The 18,515-nt window shown below is 39.6% G+C and overlaps 1 protein-coding gene across 6 annotated transcripts in view; it reads left to right on the forward strand.

The window, feature by feature from the left end:
• The window catches only part of LOC113494423 (protein 4.1 homolog), a 75,344-nt gene extending 61,346 nt beyond the window's left edge, over window positions 1-13,998 (forward strand). For 2 of the 6 annotated variants that reach the window (XM_026872746.1, XM_026872752.1), the window contains 7 exons: window positions 4-6,966; window positions 7,164-7,388; window positions 8,023-8,124; window positions 9,232-9,333; window positions 9,824-9,943; window positions 10,378-10,488; window positions 10,809-13,998. In XM_026872746.1, coding sequence (XP_026728547.1) covers window positions 4-6,966; window positions 7,164-7,388; window positions 8,023-8,124; window positions 9,232-9,333; window positions 9,824-9,943; window positions 10,378-10,488; window positions 10,809-10,880 — 7,695 coding nt within the window. In that variant the 3' untranslated portion in view covers window positions 10,881-13,998. The remainder of the gene's footprint in view (window positions 1-3; window positions 6,967-7,163; window positions 7,389-8,022; window positions 8,125-9,231; window positions 9,334-9,823; window positions 9,944-10,377; window positions 10,489-10,808) is intronic. The other 4 variants (XM_026872749.1, XM_026872748.1, XM_026872750.1 and 1 more) reach the window with 4 other exon arrangements.
• Window positions 13,999-18,515: the final 4,517 nt, after the last annotated feature.

Below are 18,515 nucleotides of genomic sequence, written 5' to 3' on the forward strand. Positions count from 1 at the left end.
AAGACCGGAGGATTCGGTCTATTTGGCAAAAAGGACAAGTCACCTAAAGAAGAAAAATCACCAAAGGAGAAATCTCCTAAAACGAAAGACAAAAAAGTTAAAGAACCTAAAACTAAAGTGGCCGTGCTCGATACGTCCAATGACAGTTCCAACCTCGATAGTTCACGCGAGAAGAGCCCGACAAAGGGTGACGACAAACCATCATTCACTAAACCGTACGAATACACGGATACCGAGAAAAGTCCCACACGTACTAAGCCCTTCATTCAGGGTGCGTTTAGTTACGAGAGAGAACCCATTTCTGAGGAGAAACAGAGGGCTTTAGATGAAAGCCAAAGTCCAACTACAAGGAAGGCGGGTCTCGCCTTTAACTACGCCCCCGGTGAAGATAGGAAAGTCGCGGAAAGCGCTGAGAAGCGTAAGACACCTGAAGACCCTAGCAAGCTTAAAACGCCAGGTATCGACTACGTGCAGTCGGCAGCTCTCAAAGAGCAAGCTAAGAACGTCATTGATCCAACTCTAGCGTTACTTGACTCTGAAAGATCTCATCACGAAACACCATCTGCTGCAGTACCAGTCGTCGCAGCTAAACCAGAAAACGAAATCCAAGTTGTTATCATCACTGGTCGCTATAACCCCAAGTCTAAGAAACTTGACGATGCTAACGGCACCGTCCTTGTCACTAAGGGCACATTGAACAAAGCCAACGGAAAGATCCAGACTGATAAGGAAGTTATCAACACAAAATCAGGACAAGTCAGCTACTTAGACACCGCTACAGGCAAACAAGAGGTCAAAAGTGGCCATGTCGACAAGTCAGGACACATCTTATTTACATCAGGCGTTATTGACCCGAAGACTGGCAAGATTGATCCTACATTAGCTCAGTTATACTGCTTTGTTGAAAGATCAGCAGACAAAGTTGGTGCTAAGCCCGGCAGGGAAGTCGACCTGGTCGTCATTACCAGTAAATACGATGGCAAGAACAAGAAGCTAGATGCCTCTCACGGACATGTGGACGTGTCTAGAGCCGTCGTCGGTCCCGACGGAAATGTCTCATCAAACTACGGAGTCATCGACCCAAGAACAGGCAAAATTGATTACATCGATCCCAAATCTAGTAAACAGGAGCCTAAACAAGCCTACGTGGACCAGAAAACTGGAAATATTCTGGTAACTACTGGTGTTCTAGACCCCAAATCTGGTAAGGTCGATTCTTCACTCGGCCAACAATTCAGTATTGTTGAAAAGGATGCTACTAAGGCCAACAGGGAAGTGCGACTAGTTGTCGTAACAAGCAAGTACGACCTCAAGACAAAGAAAATGGACCCCGCTGTTGCGCATGTAGACTCCGTGAAAGGAGTACTCAGCGGTACTGACGGAAGAATTTACACAGACTACGGGATCATTGACCCCAGGACTGGAGAAATACAAGTCACCGATCCCAAGACTGGTAAACAAGAAACCAAGAACGCGACAGTCGATCCCAAGACTGGAAATATCCTGCTACTTTCTGGAGTCATCGATCCCAGGACAGGAGAGCTGGACACGAGTCTAGGCCAGCAATACAGCATTGTAGACAAACCTATAGACACGTTCGGAGTCTGTAGCGGCAAGGAAGTCCAAGTTGTAGCTATTACCGGCAAATATGACTCCAAGTCGAAGAAGCTCGACAATCCCAACGGTTTCGTTGAGACGTCGCACGCTATCATCAGCGACAAAGACGGAAAAGTTCATTCTAACTTCGGTGTGCTAGTCCCTAACAGCGGAAAAGTATACTTCACAGATCCCAAAACGGGCAAGCGTGATTTCAAACAAGCAAACATGGATCCTAGGACTGGAAGCTTTATATTAACATCTGGTGTTATTGACCCCAAGACAGGAAAAACCGACTCTTCACTAGCACAGCAATTGACTGTTGTAGACAAAGATGCGCCTAAAGGCATCCCTGAAAGATATGTCAACTTAGTCGTAGTGACATCTAAGTACGATCCTAAAACTAAGAAGTTGGATGTTAACAATGCTCACGTAGACAGCTTCCCTGGCAAGTACAGCAACGATGACAAAGTCCACACTGACTTTGGTATTGTCGATCCAGCAACGGGCGATGTCATTATCACTGACCCTATAACAGGCAAGCAAGAAACAAAGAAGGCTGCCATTGACAACAAGACCGGCAATTTACTCCTAACATCAGGAGTGGTTGATCCTCGTACTGGTAAAGTGGACCCCACTCTTGGCCAACAGATAACTGTTGTAGATAAGCCGAAAGATGCATTCCCGGCTGTGCCAGGAAAGGAGGTCCAACTGGTTGTTATTACCAGCAAATACGATTCGAAGAACAAGAGGTTAGATAACCCTAATGGTCATGTAGAGACCTCGCGCGCTATAGTCGCCGCTGATGGAAAAGTACACTCCAACTTCGGTCTTATAGACCCGAAAACCGGCAAAGTTGAGTCCACTGATCCTAGGACTAACGCTCTAGATGTCAAGGAAGGCATTGTCGATCCTAAGACAGGACACGTCATCGTCGCTTCGGGAGTTGTAGACCCTAAGACAGGAAAAACCGACTCGTCCCTTGCGCAGCAATTTGCTATCGTTGATAAAGATAGAGTGGTGCCAGAGAGATACGTCAACCTCGTCATTGTTACATCCAAATATGACCTGAAGAACAAGAAGTTGGACCTCAACAATGCCCACGTCGATACTTTCCCTGGAAAGGTCGGCGCTGACGACAAAGTACACACGAAGTTCGGTGTCGTTGATCCCAATACTGGTGAGATTATAGTCACAGACCCAGTTACTGGCAAACAAGAAGTCAAGAAGGCAGTAGTGGACTCAAAGACTGGCAACTTGCTGCTAACATCATCAGTGGTTGACCCAGTATCAGGAAACGTCGATCCTTCGCTAGGACAACAAATAAGCGTAGTAGACAAACCTAAAGATCAATTCGCTGCTGTGCCCGGCAAAGAAGTACAATTGGTTGTTATCACAAGCAAGTACGATCCTAAGACTAAGAAACTTGATAACCCTAACGGTCACGTCGATACTTCAAGGGGAATAGTTGCCGCCGATGGCAGGGTTCACACTAACTATGGAATAATTGACCCCAAAACAGGAAAGATTGACCACGTTGATCCTAAAACTGGTAAACAGGAAATTAAACAAGCTATCGCTGACCCTCATACTGGAAATCTGTTGCTAACAGCTGGTATTGTTGATCCTAAAACAGGCAAAACAGATTCAAGTCTCGCGCAGCAATTAACTATTGTAGACAAGGATGCTCCTAAAGAGAGATACGTTAACTTAGTTATCGTGACCACTAAGTACGATCCTAAGAGCAAGAAGTTGGACCTTGCTAACGCGCATGTAGACTCCGTGGCTGGAAAGCTCGGACCTGATGGAAAAGTACACACCGAGTTTGGAGAAATCAATCCAGCAACCGGAGATGTCATCATTAAAGACCCTGTTACAGGTAAACGCGAGACCAAAGTCGCTACTGTTGACCCTAAGACTGGTAACCTGCTTCTAACATCAGGAGTTGTGGACCCACAAACTGGTCACGTTGATCCTAACTTAGGTCAGCAAATCAGTGTCGTTGAAAAGCCTAAAGACACTTTCGCACCAGTTTCTGGTAAAGAAGTACAATTAGTCATCATTACTTCCAAATACGACATCAAGAATAAGAGGCTCGACAACCCTAACGGCCACATCGAGTCATGCAGAGGTATTGTTGCTGCTGATGGCAGGGTTCACACCAACTACGGCATAATTGATCCGAAGACCGGTAAGATCGAACACGTCGATCCTAAGACAGGCAAGCTGGAGACTAAGCAAGCTGTCCCTGATGCAAGCGTAGGAAACAAGTCCGGTAATTTAATCCTAACATCTGGTGTCATTGATCCCAAGACTGGAAAGCCAGACTCATCGCTCGCTCAGCAATTCACAATAGTAGAGAAGGAAACGAAACCTGTTGAAAGAGAGATTCATCTCGTTATTATTACCACTAAGTATGACCCGAGAACTAAGAAGATTGATCCTAGCCAAGGCCATGTCGATACCATCAGTGGTGTTCTCGGCGCTGACGGAAAGATCCGCACTGCCGCTGGTATTGTTGACCCAGCTAACGGAGAGATTGTCGTCACTGACCCGAAAACTGGCAGACAGGAAGTTAAGCGTGCTCAACTTCATCCCGAAACGGGCCACATGGTCATCACTAGTAACGTTGTGGACCCAAAAACTGGCAAAGTAGACCCTACACTGGTTCAACAATACAGCATTGTTAACAAACAAGTCGTGCCTTTCACTAAACCAGCCTCTAAGGGCGAAGTGCGCTTGGTCATCATCACAAGCAAGTACGATCCCTACACCAAGTCCGTGGATGCCGGCACAGGCAACGTTGAAGCAACGAAAGGATACGTCAGTGCTGAAGACGGCAAAATTCACACAGACTTTGGCATTATCGATCCAAGGTCGGGTCAAATCCTGTACAAGGATCCTGTAACTGGCAAGCAAGAGTTGAAACAAGCCGAGATTGATCCTAAGTCAGGAAACCTCATCATAACCACCTCTGTGGTAGACCCTAAGACAGGAAAAGTAGAACCTTCTTATGCCCAGCAACTTACTATCGTTGATAAGCAGAATCTGTTGTCTGTAGCAGCGCCAGTGTCTCAAAGAGCTAGCGTATCCCCCGCCAGGCAGGTACCATCACCAGTTAAGACCCCGACTCCCACGCCACTACAAACACCGCTGCAATCACCAGTGCGCACATCATCTCCCATTACAAGCTACGCTCAGAAATCATCACCACTGACACCAACGATGAAATCTCCAGTGAAGCCAACAACAGCGCCTCCTGAACCACCCAAGAGGAAGATTGTCAAAATTATGGTTATCTTCACCAGGATCGACCCTAAGACCAAGAAGCCAGACCTCCACACCGCTGAGGTTGAACATCTCACTGGAATTCTAGATCCTAATGGTTTGATCGAAACTAAGTATGGCGTCATTGATTCCAACACTGGTAATATCATCATTACTGATGGCAGCGGCCAGAAACAGACTCGCGACGGATTTGTGTTGTCTGAAACAGGCCAGATCTTTATTAACTCGGGTGTGATTGACCCCAAGTCTGGCAAAATTGATCCTAACTTAGGAATGATTTTAAGTGTTGCCAAACAAGAGGACCCAGTAGTCGAAATAACAACTATTACAGGTCCAATTGATCCCAGAACAGGCAAAGTCGATGTCGAAAATGGTACAGTGGAACACACCAAGGGTAAAGTTGATGCCGAAACTGGTCACATTTCTACTAAGTACGGTGTTATTGATCCCTCGAACGGAGTTATATTCGTAACCGACACGTCAGACACTAAACCAGTGCATATTGATGAAAACAACGGCCTTATTACAATCAAAGGCGTAATCGACCCTAAAACAGGCAAAGCTGATCCTAATTACGGTCAAGTAATAGTCGTGGGCACACACATAGACCCAGTAGTCGAAGTCACCACGTTTGTTGGAAAGCTGGATACAAAGAAGGGACTTATCGAACCAAAACATTCTCTCGTTGAAAGCAGCACGGGTCAAATCAATCCTGACAACAACAAAATTGATACTAAATACGGACAGATCGATCTTGTTAAGGGCACCGTAACGTACAACGACCCTAAGACAGGTAAGTTCGAAAGCAAAGAGCTTAAGGTCGACCCTATCACTGGACAATTCTTACTTAAAACAGGACAAATCAATCCTAAGTCGGGTAAACCTGATAAGGATGTTGCTAGAATGATCTGCTTAAGAATAATCAAGAATAAAGTTGACCCCGTATCTGGTAAACAAATTGTATCTAACGACCCTAAGAATGTTAAAGTTGATCCCAAGACCAACCAGATTTGGATCGCTGGACCTAAGGACCCACAAACAGGAGAGGTCATCTACACAGCCGGACAGGTGGACCCCGTTACTGGTTACATTATCACTATCTACGGACGCCTGGATAACAAGACTGGCACCATCATCAGAACCAACGATTTCGACAAGTCCCTCATTAAAGTTGACCCAGTTAACGGACAGATTTACACTGCTACTGGTGAAGTGGACGAAGACAACCAACCTCTTTACTCCGCGTCACAAGTTGACACGGGCACCGGAGAGATTTACACTAAGCTTGGAAAGATTGATCCCAAGACGGGCAGGCTTATTATCATTAAGATCTATGTCATCACGCAGAAAGATGACAAAGGAAGAGTCAAGGAAGTCGACCCTAAGGAGTGCACCATCGATGAGACCACGGGCAGGATAATCACAACAAAGACTGTGTACCTGTACCAGATCATCGACCCTATCACCGGAGAAACTATCGACGTAGACCCCGACGATCCCAGGTTGAAGGGAGCGCGAACGACTGTCACACAAACCATGACGTTATCAGGCAAAATCGACCCCGTTACGGGCAGGATAAAGACCGAGTACGGAGACATCGACCCCGACACGGGTGACATTGACCCGAGCACGGCCGTCAGAGACCCCGTTACCGGACAACTGATCCTCCATTATTCACAAATCGATCCTTCCCACTTCGAAGACAAGAGCGGCAACTACACGATAGAGAAGGAAACCCAAGACCTGCCGGCCAACATTGACATTCAGACAGTGAACACGCATAAGTTCTCGACTTTCGGCAAAGACGAGAGTCCGCTGAGAGGAGACGAGCCTAAGACGTTCACGGAGTACACGACGAGCGAGCACATCCGACACCAAGGATACGTGTCGTCCACCACCCCGCCATCCTCCAAGATCCCGGTCTCGCAGCGCTCCAAGAAGACGCCCACGCCGCCCGTCGTGGTCAAGACCACCACCAAGCAGCTGCTCACCAAGAATGACGAGGGCGTCACGCACAACGTGGAGCAGGAGGTCGAGAATCTCGGCACCGGCGAGGTCACCTTCTCCACACACACCAACAAGGTGCGTCTCATTCTCTATCTCGATTTCCAGTAACTGGCACACATGACGCCACCCTGTTTTTAATGTCGTTTTCTTTTTTTAATTTCTTTAGTGTGTGGCCTAATTTTTTTTATCGTTTTCTAAGCTTCACGGCTTCACGTAGTTTGTCGTAATATTTCCGTGTACATAGTAAATGCATGCTAGTGTAACGCAACTAGGCGGAAAGCCTGGAGCCGGCGGAAGGTCCGGGGCGCAGCCCGTACGTGCGCGCGCGCGCCGTGACCACGCGCACGGCCACCACGCACCACGACCTGGACACGCAGGCGCGCACGCAGCAGATGGAGGAGAAGACCGTCGCGCACACGCTCACCTCGTCCGCCACGCGGCACGAGCAGCGCGTGCTCACGCAGGAGGTCAAGACCATGGTCACCACCGGCGACCAGGTAACACTACACCAGCGACTGTATCCCCTCCCCCCGATGTAACGCATCTCATTGTGCTGATCAATCATTAGCATGTTAATGGAGTTTTGTTTTAAGTTTGATACTTTTTTGGTTCCTTATGATTTGATCTAATTTTCCTCATTTAATTTTAAGTTTTTTTATTTCATTTAATTATGGCAGCTTTTTCTTGTGCACACATTCTTTGATGCTTCTATTTTTAATGAAGATGCTTAGGCTTTAAAGATAGATGTGTTTCAAAAATACATAGAAATTAAATATCATACCAACAACATTATTTTATAGCTAATGTGAAAAAGCTGTCATACGTTTTTGATTGCATGTGTGAGTTTGTTCTAATTATATTTTTTTCTTTCCTCCCCCATCCCATATCTACATCGAAACCGGACTTGAAACCTGGTAATGCATATAAAACAATGCTTGAACGGCATGACATGACATACTAAACATTCATACATCTCGTGGTAACCCCACTGATCCCTTAACACACAAAACATTTGTGTTAATTCCGCCAACATTGGCTCACTCATCACAAACATTCAAACACACCCATGTCCTAACATCACGTTTATCGCCAATGTTTGGCATAACTACGAATGTTGGACGAACATGACAGCAGCTCACTAGACGCGGTTCGGAATCGTCGCTGAGCAGCGGAGACTCGGGCACTCCCATCGACTTTGACGAGGGCGCTGGCGAAGGACATTATTACGTCACGGTGAGTCCATAGCGCGACATCGCTTATAGGATGCTGAAAGCGCTTTACTGTCATTATGTCTACGTGACAAAACTGTTACAAAAATATGTCTGTATGTTTGTTCTTTTCATCAATCAATGATTGGACTTCCAAATTATTCATCGAAGTTTTGGAAACGTTTCTAAAATATTTTTTGAAATATTATCGTTTACGTTTTATTGTACTGTCGCCAAAAATGTGCTTATCGCGTTCTGGGGTACGCACTCGCAATACAACGCACTGACAACGCCTACAATATGCCAGCACTACACCTTATGTAATGGGGCATTATTAACATTATTTATTTGTATATGTATCTATCAATTACCAAACGAGTGGGTTCGAACTTCCTGCCAAAAAAAACTGTTATTTAATTTCAAAAAACAAATGGTCTCGTTAAAATCGGATGTCTTCAAAATTATTATTATTTATATTCTTGTTTAAGGCATTATATAAAATGTAAAACTAATAAATAAAATATTATGTATGTATCTTAAGCTTTCAGGGTAGACGGTAATTGTTTTAGTTGTGCATCTGTGTGTGTTAATAATCTTATTGGATTTAAAACATTTGATGTATTTTCTAAATTACTTTGAACTTGTATTATTTTAATCTATGGCATGCGTTTAATAGTGTGGGCATAACTCTTGCATGTTGCATTGTTATTGTGACGTCTATTGCATTTTAGATCTTAATTATATTATTATTTTTATCTATAAATATGTTAATCACAGGAGGTAAAGTATGGTTTTACACAACAAAATTTCATATTTGTATTTTTTTATTATAATAAGTCAAACTAACATTGGCAAGGTTTAACAAATATTGGTATCATGTTTAAAATTAATTTATTTTGGTGGTTATTACGGTACATATAAACTAATTACAAGATTCAATTAATATGAAAAAATATTATTTTTAATGTATTATTTTATGTGTGAAATATGTTTAAATATAATGATGATATCCAATCTATGCAATTATCTACCTTATGTTTATGTAAATAAAGTATAAGTAAGTATATAAATAAATTTTAACTAACACTTCCTCATTTTGAAATCCTTTTCCTAACATAGTACGATGTTATAGGAGCCGGGTTCGTACAAGACGACGACCACCACCACAGTGATGGGTAACGCGCCATTCGGCAGCATGGTGCACGGAGCCACCACCAGGGTGAGTGCTGAAGAAGTAAGGAAACCTTCTGATAACTAATATGCTCTAAATAGATGACATGTGCCCGTGAATAAGTAGTTAGCCTTATACACATTGAGTGGACTAGATATAAAAAAGAGTGCGCGTAACCGTCAAACGCGATTCACGTTAAAGTTTTTTTCAAAAAATGTCTATTGATTTACTTATACACTATCTATTGCCAAATAAACATGATTTAAAAACTTGATAGTACAGAAACGTGCCGTATTGCCGTAGAGGACTTTCGTTGCGTTGTCGTTCAGTTACCTCCTAGTAGCGCCTAAAGAAGTTTCACTTCGAAAAGTATTGAATTTTGGATACGTTGAAATTTTGCATATAAAACCATACTATACCTATTCCTCTTCAATACAAAAGCTTCTTCCCGTAGTGCCGCAGTTAGTGCCGCGGTACTAGTCTATTATTTAGGAACTAGTTAAGGAGGTACATACCTTTAGTCCAGTTTATACTAAACATGTTATTTTTGCAGACGAGTACGGGCCCCGTGGAGAGCGAGCCGGTGGAGACGGAGGAGACGGTGGGCGCGGACGGGGAGGTCGTGTCCTCGCAGACCATCAGCTCCAAGACGCGCACCGTCGAGACTATCACTGTACGTACACCAATAGAGTAGACGAGATCAGGATAGATGGAGTATATATACTCACTGTTAAAATAGAAGAGAAAAAGTTAACATTTTTGCAAGTTTAAATTGCATTTTACAGTTACCGACCTATATACGTCTTACTGCTGGGCACAGGCCTTTTCCCATATAGGTTTTTGAACTCTGATCGCCACGCTAGGTTCCTGCCGGCTGGCGATTTCAGATTCTAGTATTCGTTATCCAGGTTTCCTCACGATGTTGCCTTAAAAATGTAAATTGTTAGATGTGTAATGCCTGAGATTCAATTGTCAATCACTCTACATACACATTAGTCAGTCTGAAGAACCTACAAGTTACAATTCATACAATGAATATCTTTACTAGTTTATTTAATCTGTGTAAAATTTAACGTATACTACATCGTGTCTTTCAACGCGTTGCAGTACAAGACGGAGCGTAACGGCGTGATCGAGACGCGCGTGGAGCAGAAGATAACCATCCAGTCTGACGGAGACCCCATCGACCACGACCGCGCGCTTGCCGAGGCTATACAGGTACAATATACCCTTCAAATATTTAATTCTATGGCATTCAATAAAGAATATATGAATTATTTTGTTCAAATATATTGAACAAAATATCGAAATGACAACTGTAGCAGAAAAAAAAGTTAGAAATAAAAGGTAAGTAGGAAATATGGTAAACGGTTAAGGAGAATATTTCAGGGATTTATGTAATTAACTAATTATTTTGGCAGGCTTCAAATGATGTAAAGAATCAAACACAATGGTCAAATAATGTAAAATATAGATGTTATCGACAATTAAGTTACTAAATAAAAGTATTTAAGTGAAATCTTATTTTGTATTCGCAGGAGGCCACAGCGATGAACCCAGACATGACAGTCGAGAAGATCGAGATCCAGCAACAGAGCACGCAACCGTAACGCGTTGCAGCAACACGCTCGTATGTACGTACATACCTAGATGTAAGCGATAACAATGCGAATATTAATCACTAAGTTATTTAAACATTTATATTAATTAATTAATTAAATGTTAATTATATTTAATATTTGATGTTGTCACGTTGTGCACTTTACGATTTTGGGCGCGGGGAGGTCTAGTGCAGTGTGCTAGTCCATTACGAAACATGATAGGAGAAAGTTTTGATATTTTCCAAAGAAATTTGGTTTTATTCAAATTTCTATAACGTCAATTTAGCATGTAATCTCCCAATGTTTTCTAGTAATGGACTGTACACGTCGAACTATAAGTATAATGTTGTTTTGTATGACCGCACCCGAGCGGCCCGCCTTCGCGCCGAGGAAATGCAATTATATATTGTAATATATTATCATAAGTACTGCAGCATTTTTCTTTTTTATATTTGTGTAAGCTTAGGCTAAGGCATCCATACAATCCGGACGTCATAGGGCTTCGTAGAAATATTAATGTTGCCATAGTAAAAAAATATAAAAAGTGTTTTGTATTACTATATAAAAATCATATTAGCGTTGGGTTTTCACAAATCTGGCTGGATAATGTTTTATTATGATATACATGTTGCTCAAATCATTACTCTAGCTTTGACACAGTTGGCTGAATGACCGTCACTGCCAATGAAAAGCCGTTTTAATATAAACAAGTACCTCTATATACCTAGATTTTCTAAATTATATCTCAAACTCATTAATCACGTCAAACCATGTATAGGGTAAAACATATAAAGTAAGTCTTAAAATGTCTCGGAATTGGCAATACTATTCCAGCCAGGCTTGGATCACGAGCTCATTTTCTAACGGAATAGCTTTAAAACATTGTCACACGAGTAAGACCACCGTTTTTAGATATAAAAAAAATCTACAAATTATTAATTTTTCTCCTCCCTTCTATTTAAAAATGTCGATATACAATGTAGTGTGGGACTAATCGGTTATCTATCGGTATACTTGTAATCCTTTGACGTTTTTACAGTTTAAAAATACTAAAATCAAGTTTAAAATATCTGTTATCTGATCAAAGTATCACAAGTCATATCAAGAACTACAAAAGTATATGTTAAAAAGATATATTATTGACGTGTTGCTATGGACTATATTATATCTGCGCGGTCTTCGTGTCACACACACAGTCACAATAAATATTAATTAATATTATACCTAATCACGGCCTTGATTTTACGTAAGTTAAAATGTAAAAGCTTATACGGCTTGAAAAAGAATCATTACGCCTCTTAATTAAGTTTTATGGAGAGTTTATTCGTATATTACTTTCTAAATACTTTCAGAGTTCGCTGTTGTTTTGTCCGTGACTGTTGTGTGTGTCACGGCGATCGTAACTTCACCATTAGGTGCTACTACTTAGGATCTAGTGTTACGTACGTTTGTAATACGCCACGCAGCGGGCGATACATTTTATATGTAAAATTAGTTTGGCAGCTTTGGCTAGGCGGGGTCGACCGATTGCAACAACAAATACAAACTTTTCTCCAAAACTTGCTTTGATTTTTTTTTAAATCGTGATTAAATTAAATTGTGATAAAAATGGTTGTAAAGATTAGTAGTGATTTTAAATAATTAAAAAATAAACGACTTAATTTGTGTCAGTAGATTTGGATTTTATTTTGAAAATTCTTTGATTGCAAAAATCTGATGTATCTGATAATGGTGTATTGTTGTCGGTCGCCCCGGGGGTGTAAACTAAGCTTAGTCGGTCGATGTTAGAGGTTAGGGCCAGACGAGCATTTGTTGCAATCAACAGATACAACCGCAGGACATTCCATAGTTCACAAACTTTATTCTAGGTGTAATCGCTGCGACATGACACTGAGTGTTTGTTTCTTTTTATAATTTCTTGTGTTAAGGTTATTTCTGAAACGATTGGATTATCTCTACAAGTCTCTTAAAAAATTAAAAAGTTTATGAATATATTGAACAGATTTCTTCTTCAAGATTAATATTTTTTGTCTCTCGTGTACAGTTTCTCACTCTGCATGTGTCGCACAAAACGTATGTCTATGCTGTAACTGTCCAGGCTAGTAGAGACAATACAATCGTTATAAATAAGTTGGAATGATACTGATATTGTACAATTTATTATTATAATATTAATATATTTAATACGCGCTAGACGTAAAGATTATTTTGTATTAGAGTTAAGTTTTTACGCTGGTTTAAAATCAGATTTTATTAACGGTCTGTTATATTTGCTTGTAAAACTATCAAAGTTATTACAAATATAACAAGCTGTGACAATTTTTTTTATAAATTTGACATTTTATTGTATTATTTTGTTCTAAGATATGCTGTCAAATATCGATTAAATGAAATTAAAACACAATTATTTTTAATCTTTGTCAATATTTCCTGTCGTATTCGTAATGTTGATATTTTATGTGCAGTGGGAACAACTATCAATATAAACAATATTTTGAAAACTAAACAATAAAGAGTTAGTATAAATATTGATTGTTGTTTGTCTTTGTACAATATTCTGTCTTGTGTTAATTTAAAACTCCACTTACACGCGTTGTTTTGAGCTAAAAATAATTTACTTGAATACCTACTATTTGTTTGATGAAATCATTTCTTGAATCATGGGACTGTTTAGAATGCCAAGTAACATGTTTTGCGCATACTAAGATTTTTACTTGCGTCATAAAGATTATTATTTACCTAGGATGGTCCCACGCATTGACCGATGGTGGCATATAATTGGTGTAATTATTAAAGCCTTCGGAATCACGTGGAACGAGTATTTACATAAAGGTATCCATTAAAATGTCACACAGTGTCGTAAACATCTTATAGGTGTTATTAAATAAACCTATGACTGGGAAAGAAGGGAGATTATGGCGTTATATTTTACTGCTTATATCATATTAAAGAAGCAAACTTTAATAGTGTAATTGGAGGTTCTGTAATTTAATGACGTCAGGAACAACGCGTGCGAGTGGAGCGTTCATTATATTTATTGTAGATGTTTATTTTTGTATCGAGTGGCCCTGTTCCGTAGCGGTATCGAGAAGAGTTAGGTATTACAAATAAACAATGCTTTGTTTTATAGATGACTTTTATTTACAAACCTGGTTTTATATCTTAGGACCTATTGCCATCCGGTACTGTAGCTGCGAAGACAAGTTAATCTTGGAAGCTTATCTAGTACTGAGGTCGCACATACCTATAATTATTATCATATACTAAAACGTTTAGTAGACATATTTTTTGTTATTGACTGTTCGAAAAATACATTTTCAATGTTGGTTTTATTATCAAAATACAATGTTTAGAGTTCCGATAAATTTGAGATAAGTAATCTATACTAATATATAAAGCTGAAGAGTTTGTTTGTTTGCGCTAATCTCAGGAACTACTGGTTCAAATTGAAAAATTATTTTTGTGTTTAATAGACCATTCATCGAGGAAGGCTTTAGGCTATAAACCATCACGCTGCGACTAATAGGAGCGAAGATACAATGGAAAATGTGAAAAAAGCAGGGCAGGTATAAATCATAACTTATACAAATCTTCTAACCACGGCCGGGGACCAAGTCGCGGGCAACAGCTAGTTCATATAATAATCAGATCTATTCTGTTAGGAAAATACCCTAAATCGAAAACATGTATAATTATCATATTCCGATATAACTTATTTCTGCGAATCGGACCTTCGACAAGGTCTTAAAATATTCCTTAAAAAAACAAATTAATTTAAATGTCAATCAAACAAGAAATTTGTCCTAATTTAAGTACAATGAGTCATTTGTTTTTATTACATCGACCTTGGTTTTTGATCTTATTAAGATGAAACTTTAGTAAATTAACAACTTATTAAGGGGAATTTAACATGGTAAGTACTTGAGGTCGAATAAGTCGACCTAGCTGTTCCTGAGGGATTGCATTCAGGGGGGGGGGAGTCCTGCAGAGTGCTTCCAAAGGGAATTCGTTTATCAGGGATTCTTCAAGAGTGTGTCCAAAGGGAGTGGGTTGTAATGCCTGAGGGGGGAGGGGGAGGGCAAAAGTACTTTGATTTGGTATCATAAGGTAAGTACTTGTGGTCGAATAGAAAGTACTTGAGGTTTAGTGAATATGTATATTTAACACTCAAATGCTTAGGTAATAAGAAAAACGACTATATTATATTAATTTATTTATTTTTATGATAATTTATTTTTAAATACCGTCGCGCAGGTTATTATGCATCCTATACTCTCTTTACTCAGTCGGTTAAAAAAGTAGTGATGCTCTACTTTTTTAACCGACTTACAGATTAATTCTTAATTTTACGTATAACAACTTGTTTGCATAATAAAACGATTTATAACTTTTCTGAACAGCGTCCAACCACAAATGACCTTGATACTAACTGGTGTAATGACTAAGTGCTTAATATTCTATGTAAAGCGCCCGGGGTTCGATTCCCGGTAATGAAGATTTGTATCTTATTTCTCACAATGACAGCATTATGGAGACGAACGTTTTTACGTATGTTTGTTACATTTTCAGTTTTAAATGGTTTGAGGCATTTCGATGAAATTTCTTATTAGGTGAGCTGATATCCTAAATTAACGGTTGGAAATTTTTAATCCCATTGCAGAAGATATAAGCGGTGATATCGCGGGCGAATCTGCGGGAAAGAGCTAGTCCACATATAACACATGGTTCATACAATAATATTTGCACGTTTTTATCCTAACAGATTGTTTTATCGTTATCTAACGATGATGGAAATAACGATGCAAAGTCGTTACTTGCATGAACGCCTTTACAATAAGTAACGAAATTGAAACATGATATCGTTCACCCAAATCTAGCATCCAACCATCAGAGAGTAGGGTCCCAATTCTGCTATTTACAATCGCCGATGAATGAATGAAAATTGGCTTAAAATTACACTTTTCGTATTCTGTTAAGCATTTTTTCTACACAATAACTGGAACTTTAGTAAGGGACGGTACACTCAAGGTCAGTACAATGAATTTTCAATAATTGTGTTGGCAAAATACTCAAAGGAATAGGAATATTTTCAAATTTAATCCAATTGCCATTCATTCATCGGCCATTGTAAATAGCAGAATCGGGGCCCAGGTCACGCAATGATCGAAAACCTAGGTATTCATAAATAAGACGATGTAATATTGAAAATTTATTTATTGATAGACATCTCGCAAAGCCCACTGTGCGTGTTATGTCGCTGTTTCGATCCCCACTTAGGACTAGCATTTGTGTGATACACGAAATCTGGGCCCCGATGCTATTTACAATGACCGATGAATGAATGGCAATTGATTTAAATTTGAAATTATTCCTATTCTCTTAAGCATTTTGCCAATACAATAATTGGAAGTTAATTGTATTGACCTTGGGTGTACCGACCCATAATGAATTTCCAATTATTTGCCGGAAAAAATAAATTTTAAGCCAATTTTCATTCATTCATCCGCCATTGTAAAATAGCAGAATCGGGGCCCAGGACTTTGGACATTTGTATCTATCAGTCGTTAAACTATCAAAAGTTTGTTTAACAATAATATTGTAATAAGAACAAAAATATACAACGGACTTCGAATAAAAAACAACAGACAAATAAACTTAGTGATTCTTTTATGGGATTAAATGACAGATACCTGACCTATTTATATATAGAAAAATAAACAGCAAAAACAGCAAACGGTTTATCCAGTCCGAAGTTCTAAGGTAGAAATAAAAAAATACAGATGAATCGAGATCCTACTCCTTTTTGAAGTCGATTGAAAAATACCGTTATGTCACGTTGCTAAAACTGTTATCAATAATAACTTTAGTAAATACGCAAGGAGATCAAGGCCGGCTTCCTATTTAAATACGTCTATCAATTTAACGACATTCTCTAGCTGTTTTAATTGTGTCAGTTATTCTCTATTGTTTATAATTCAGTCTTAGACTTGATAACCTATTTCTAATTAAAAGTTTTTTAATCATGTTTTATCAAAGGTTGATTTTTGAATGATTAAATAGCATGTTCATGTGCGAATCGTTTGTCAAATGTGTTAAATTGATTGTTAGTTTTGATGCTAATAAAGATATTTTGATTGAAGATCAAAAAATATGGTTAACAAAGAATGATTACTTTAGGGCTTTGTTAATTATGATTGGTCCTGTGTTAATCGTAGTTTGCAAACTAGGTATCTGTGAACCAAATTTTGTGTAAATCCGGTCAGTGGTTTTTGCATGAAAGAGGACCAAACATCCATACATGCAAGCTGTAGCGCTTAAAATATTAGTAGGATTTTGTATTGTGATTCAGTACCTTACGAAGTTTTCCTTAATTTCAAAGATAAGGTAAGTGGTACTGTGATCTGGATTAGTACTAGTACCCATGTGAATACGAATCTGAGGCTTAAACGGATGGGTCACTAGGCATCTGAATAAGGCATAGTACCTGCCAAAGAGGTTGAAACACCGACTGACTGTGTAGTTTGAAATCTGCATGTGTTTATAAAATTAAGATTAGTGAGACTTTTTTGTTAATTATGTTATAAAAAGTCTAGGAAGTTGCAAAAAAGCAGTACGTATATAGATAAATTCAAGTTATATGAATCAGAAATCGTGACAATTGGAAAACCCGAGGTCTTTTACTCAATAGGAACTAAGGAACTGAGGTTTTCTGCATCGATCTACTTGCACGCCTTCGCAAATAGTTCATAATGATTACAATCGATTTCGCGGTCAACCACTGACTAGATACAACCTTATAACCAAGTAAGATAAATGGTGGGATGTTACAACTAAACATAAAGGAAAGAAACTTCCATTATTTTATTTTTAAAGTTTACGTTTGTCTGGAAAATAATCAACTAAACTTGGAAGAAGAAATCACAAAAATACATAACTTATTCCACTTGCGACCCCGCCGTGTCAGCATGGTTAAGAGCTCCAGTTGGGAATGAAACTAGTCGGGCAATCCCGAAAAATACGCGTGAGTTAACCGATGCACCACATTATAAATAACACGTGTGGAGTACGTTCAGATAAAACATAGTTACGTACATCTAAGCACTGGTATTTCCTTAAGATGTTTAGTGACATGAATTAAACGCTAAAGTCACGTTTATGATCACACTGAGATATGGAAGCTGTGTTTGATCTAAGATAAAGATGTATCTCAGACTTGAAGCTTGCTTTTATTGTCAGTACGTGTTCTTGGACTTGACCAGGTCTTGCTTCAGCAAACTAGCATGTAATTATTTTAAGAACTGATAACTTGACTGCACGGATAGTCGAGTGATTTGTCACCATGCCAAACCCACTGTATGCGACGCGTTGCTGTCGATCCCTGCTTAGGACAAGCATTTATAATAGCATAATATGATCCACGAATGGTTGTTCTGAGTCTGGGTGACTTGTGCATGTGACTTTGATAATTGTGAAGCTCCCGTGATACAAGGATTGATCCTTAATAACTTAGTTTGGGAGTAGTTTTTTTTTCGGGATTGCTCGTCTAGTATTTGTCCTAGCTGGAGTCCTTACTTAGTAGTTGACGACGAAGGGCGAGCGAGACGAGAGACTAAGGTTGAGATAGGTTAGGAGAATAAAGATTTG

Source organism: Trichoplusia ni, chromosome 5 (genome assembly GCF_003590095.1).
Source record: "Trichoplusia ni isolate ovarian cell line Hi5 chromosome 5, tn1, whole genome shotgun sequence".
NCBI lineage: Eukaryota > Metazoa > Arthropoda > Insecta > Lepidoptera > Noctuidae > Trichoplusia > Trichoplusia ni.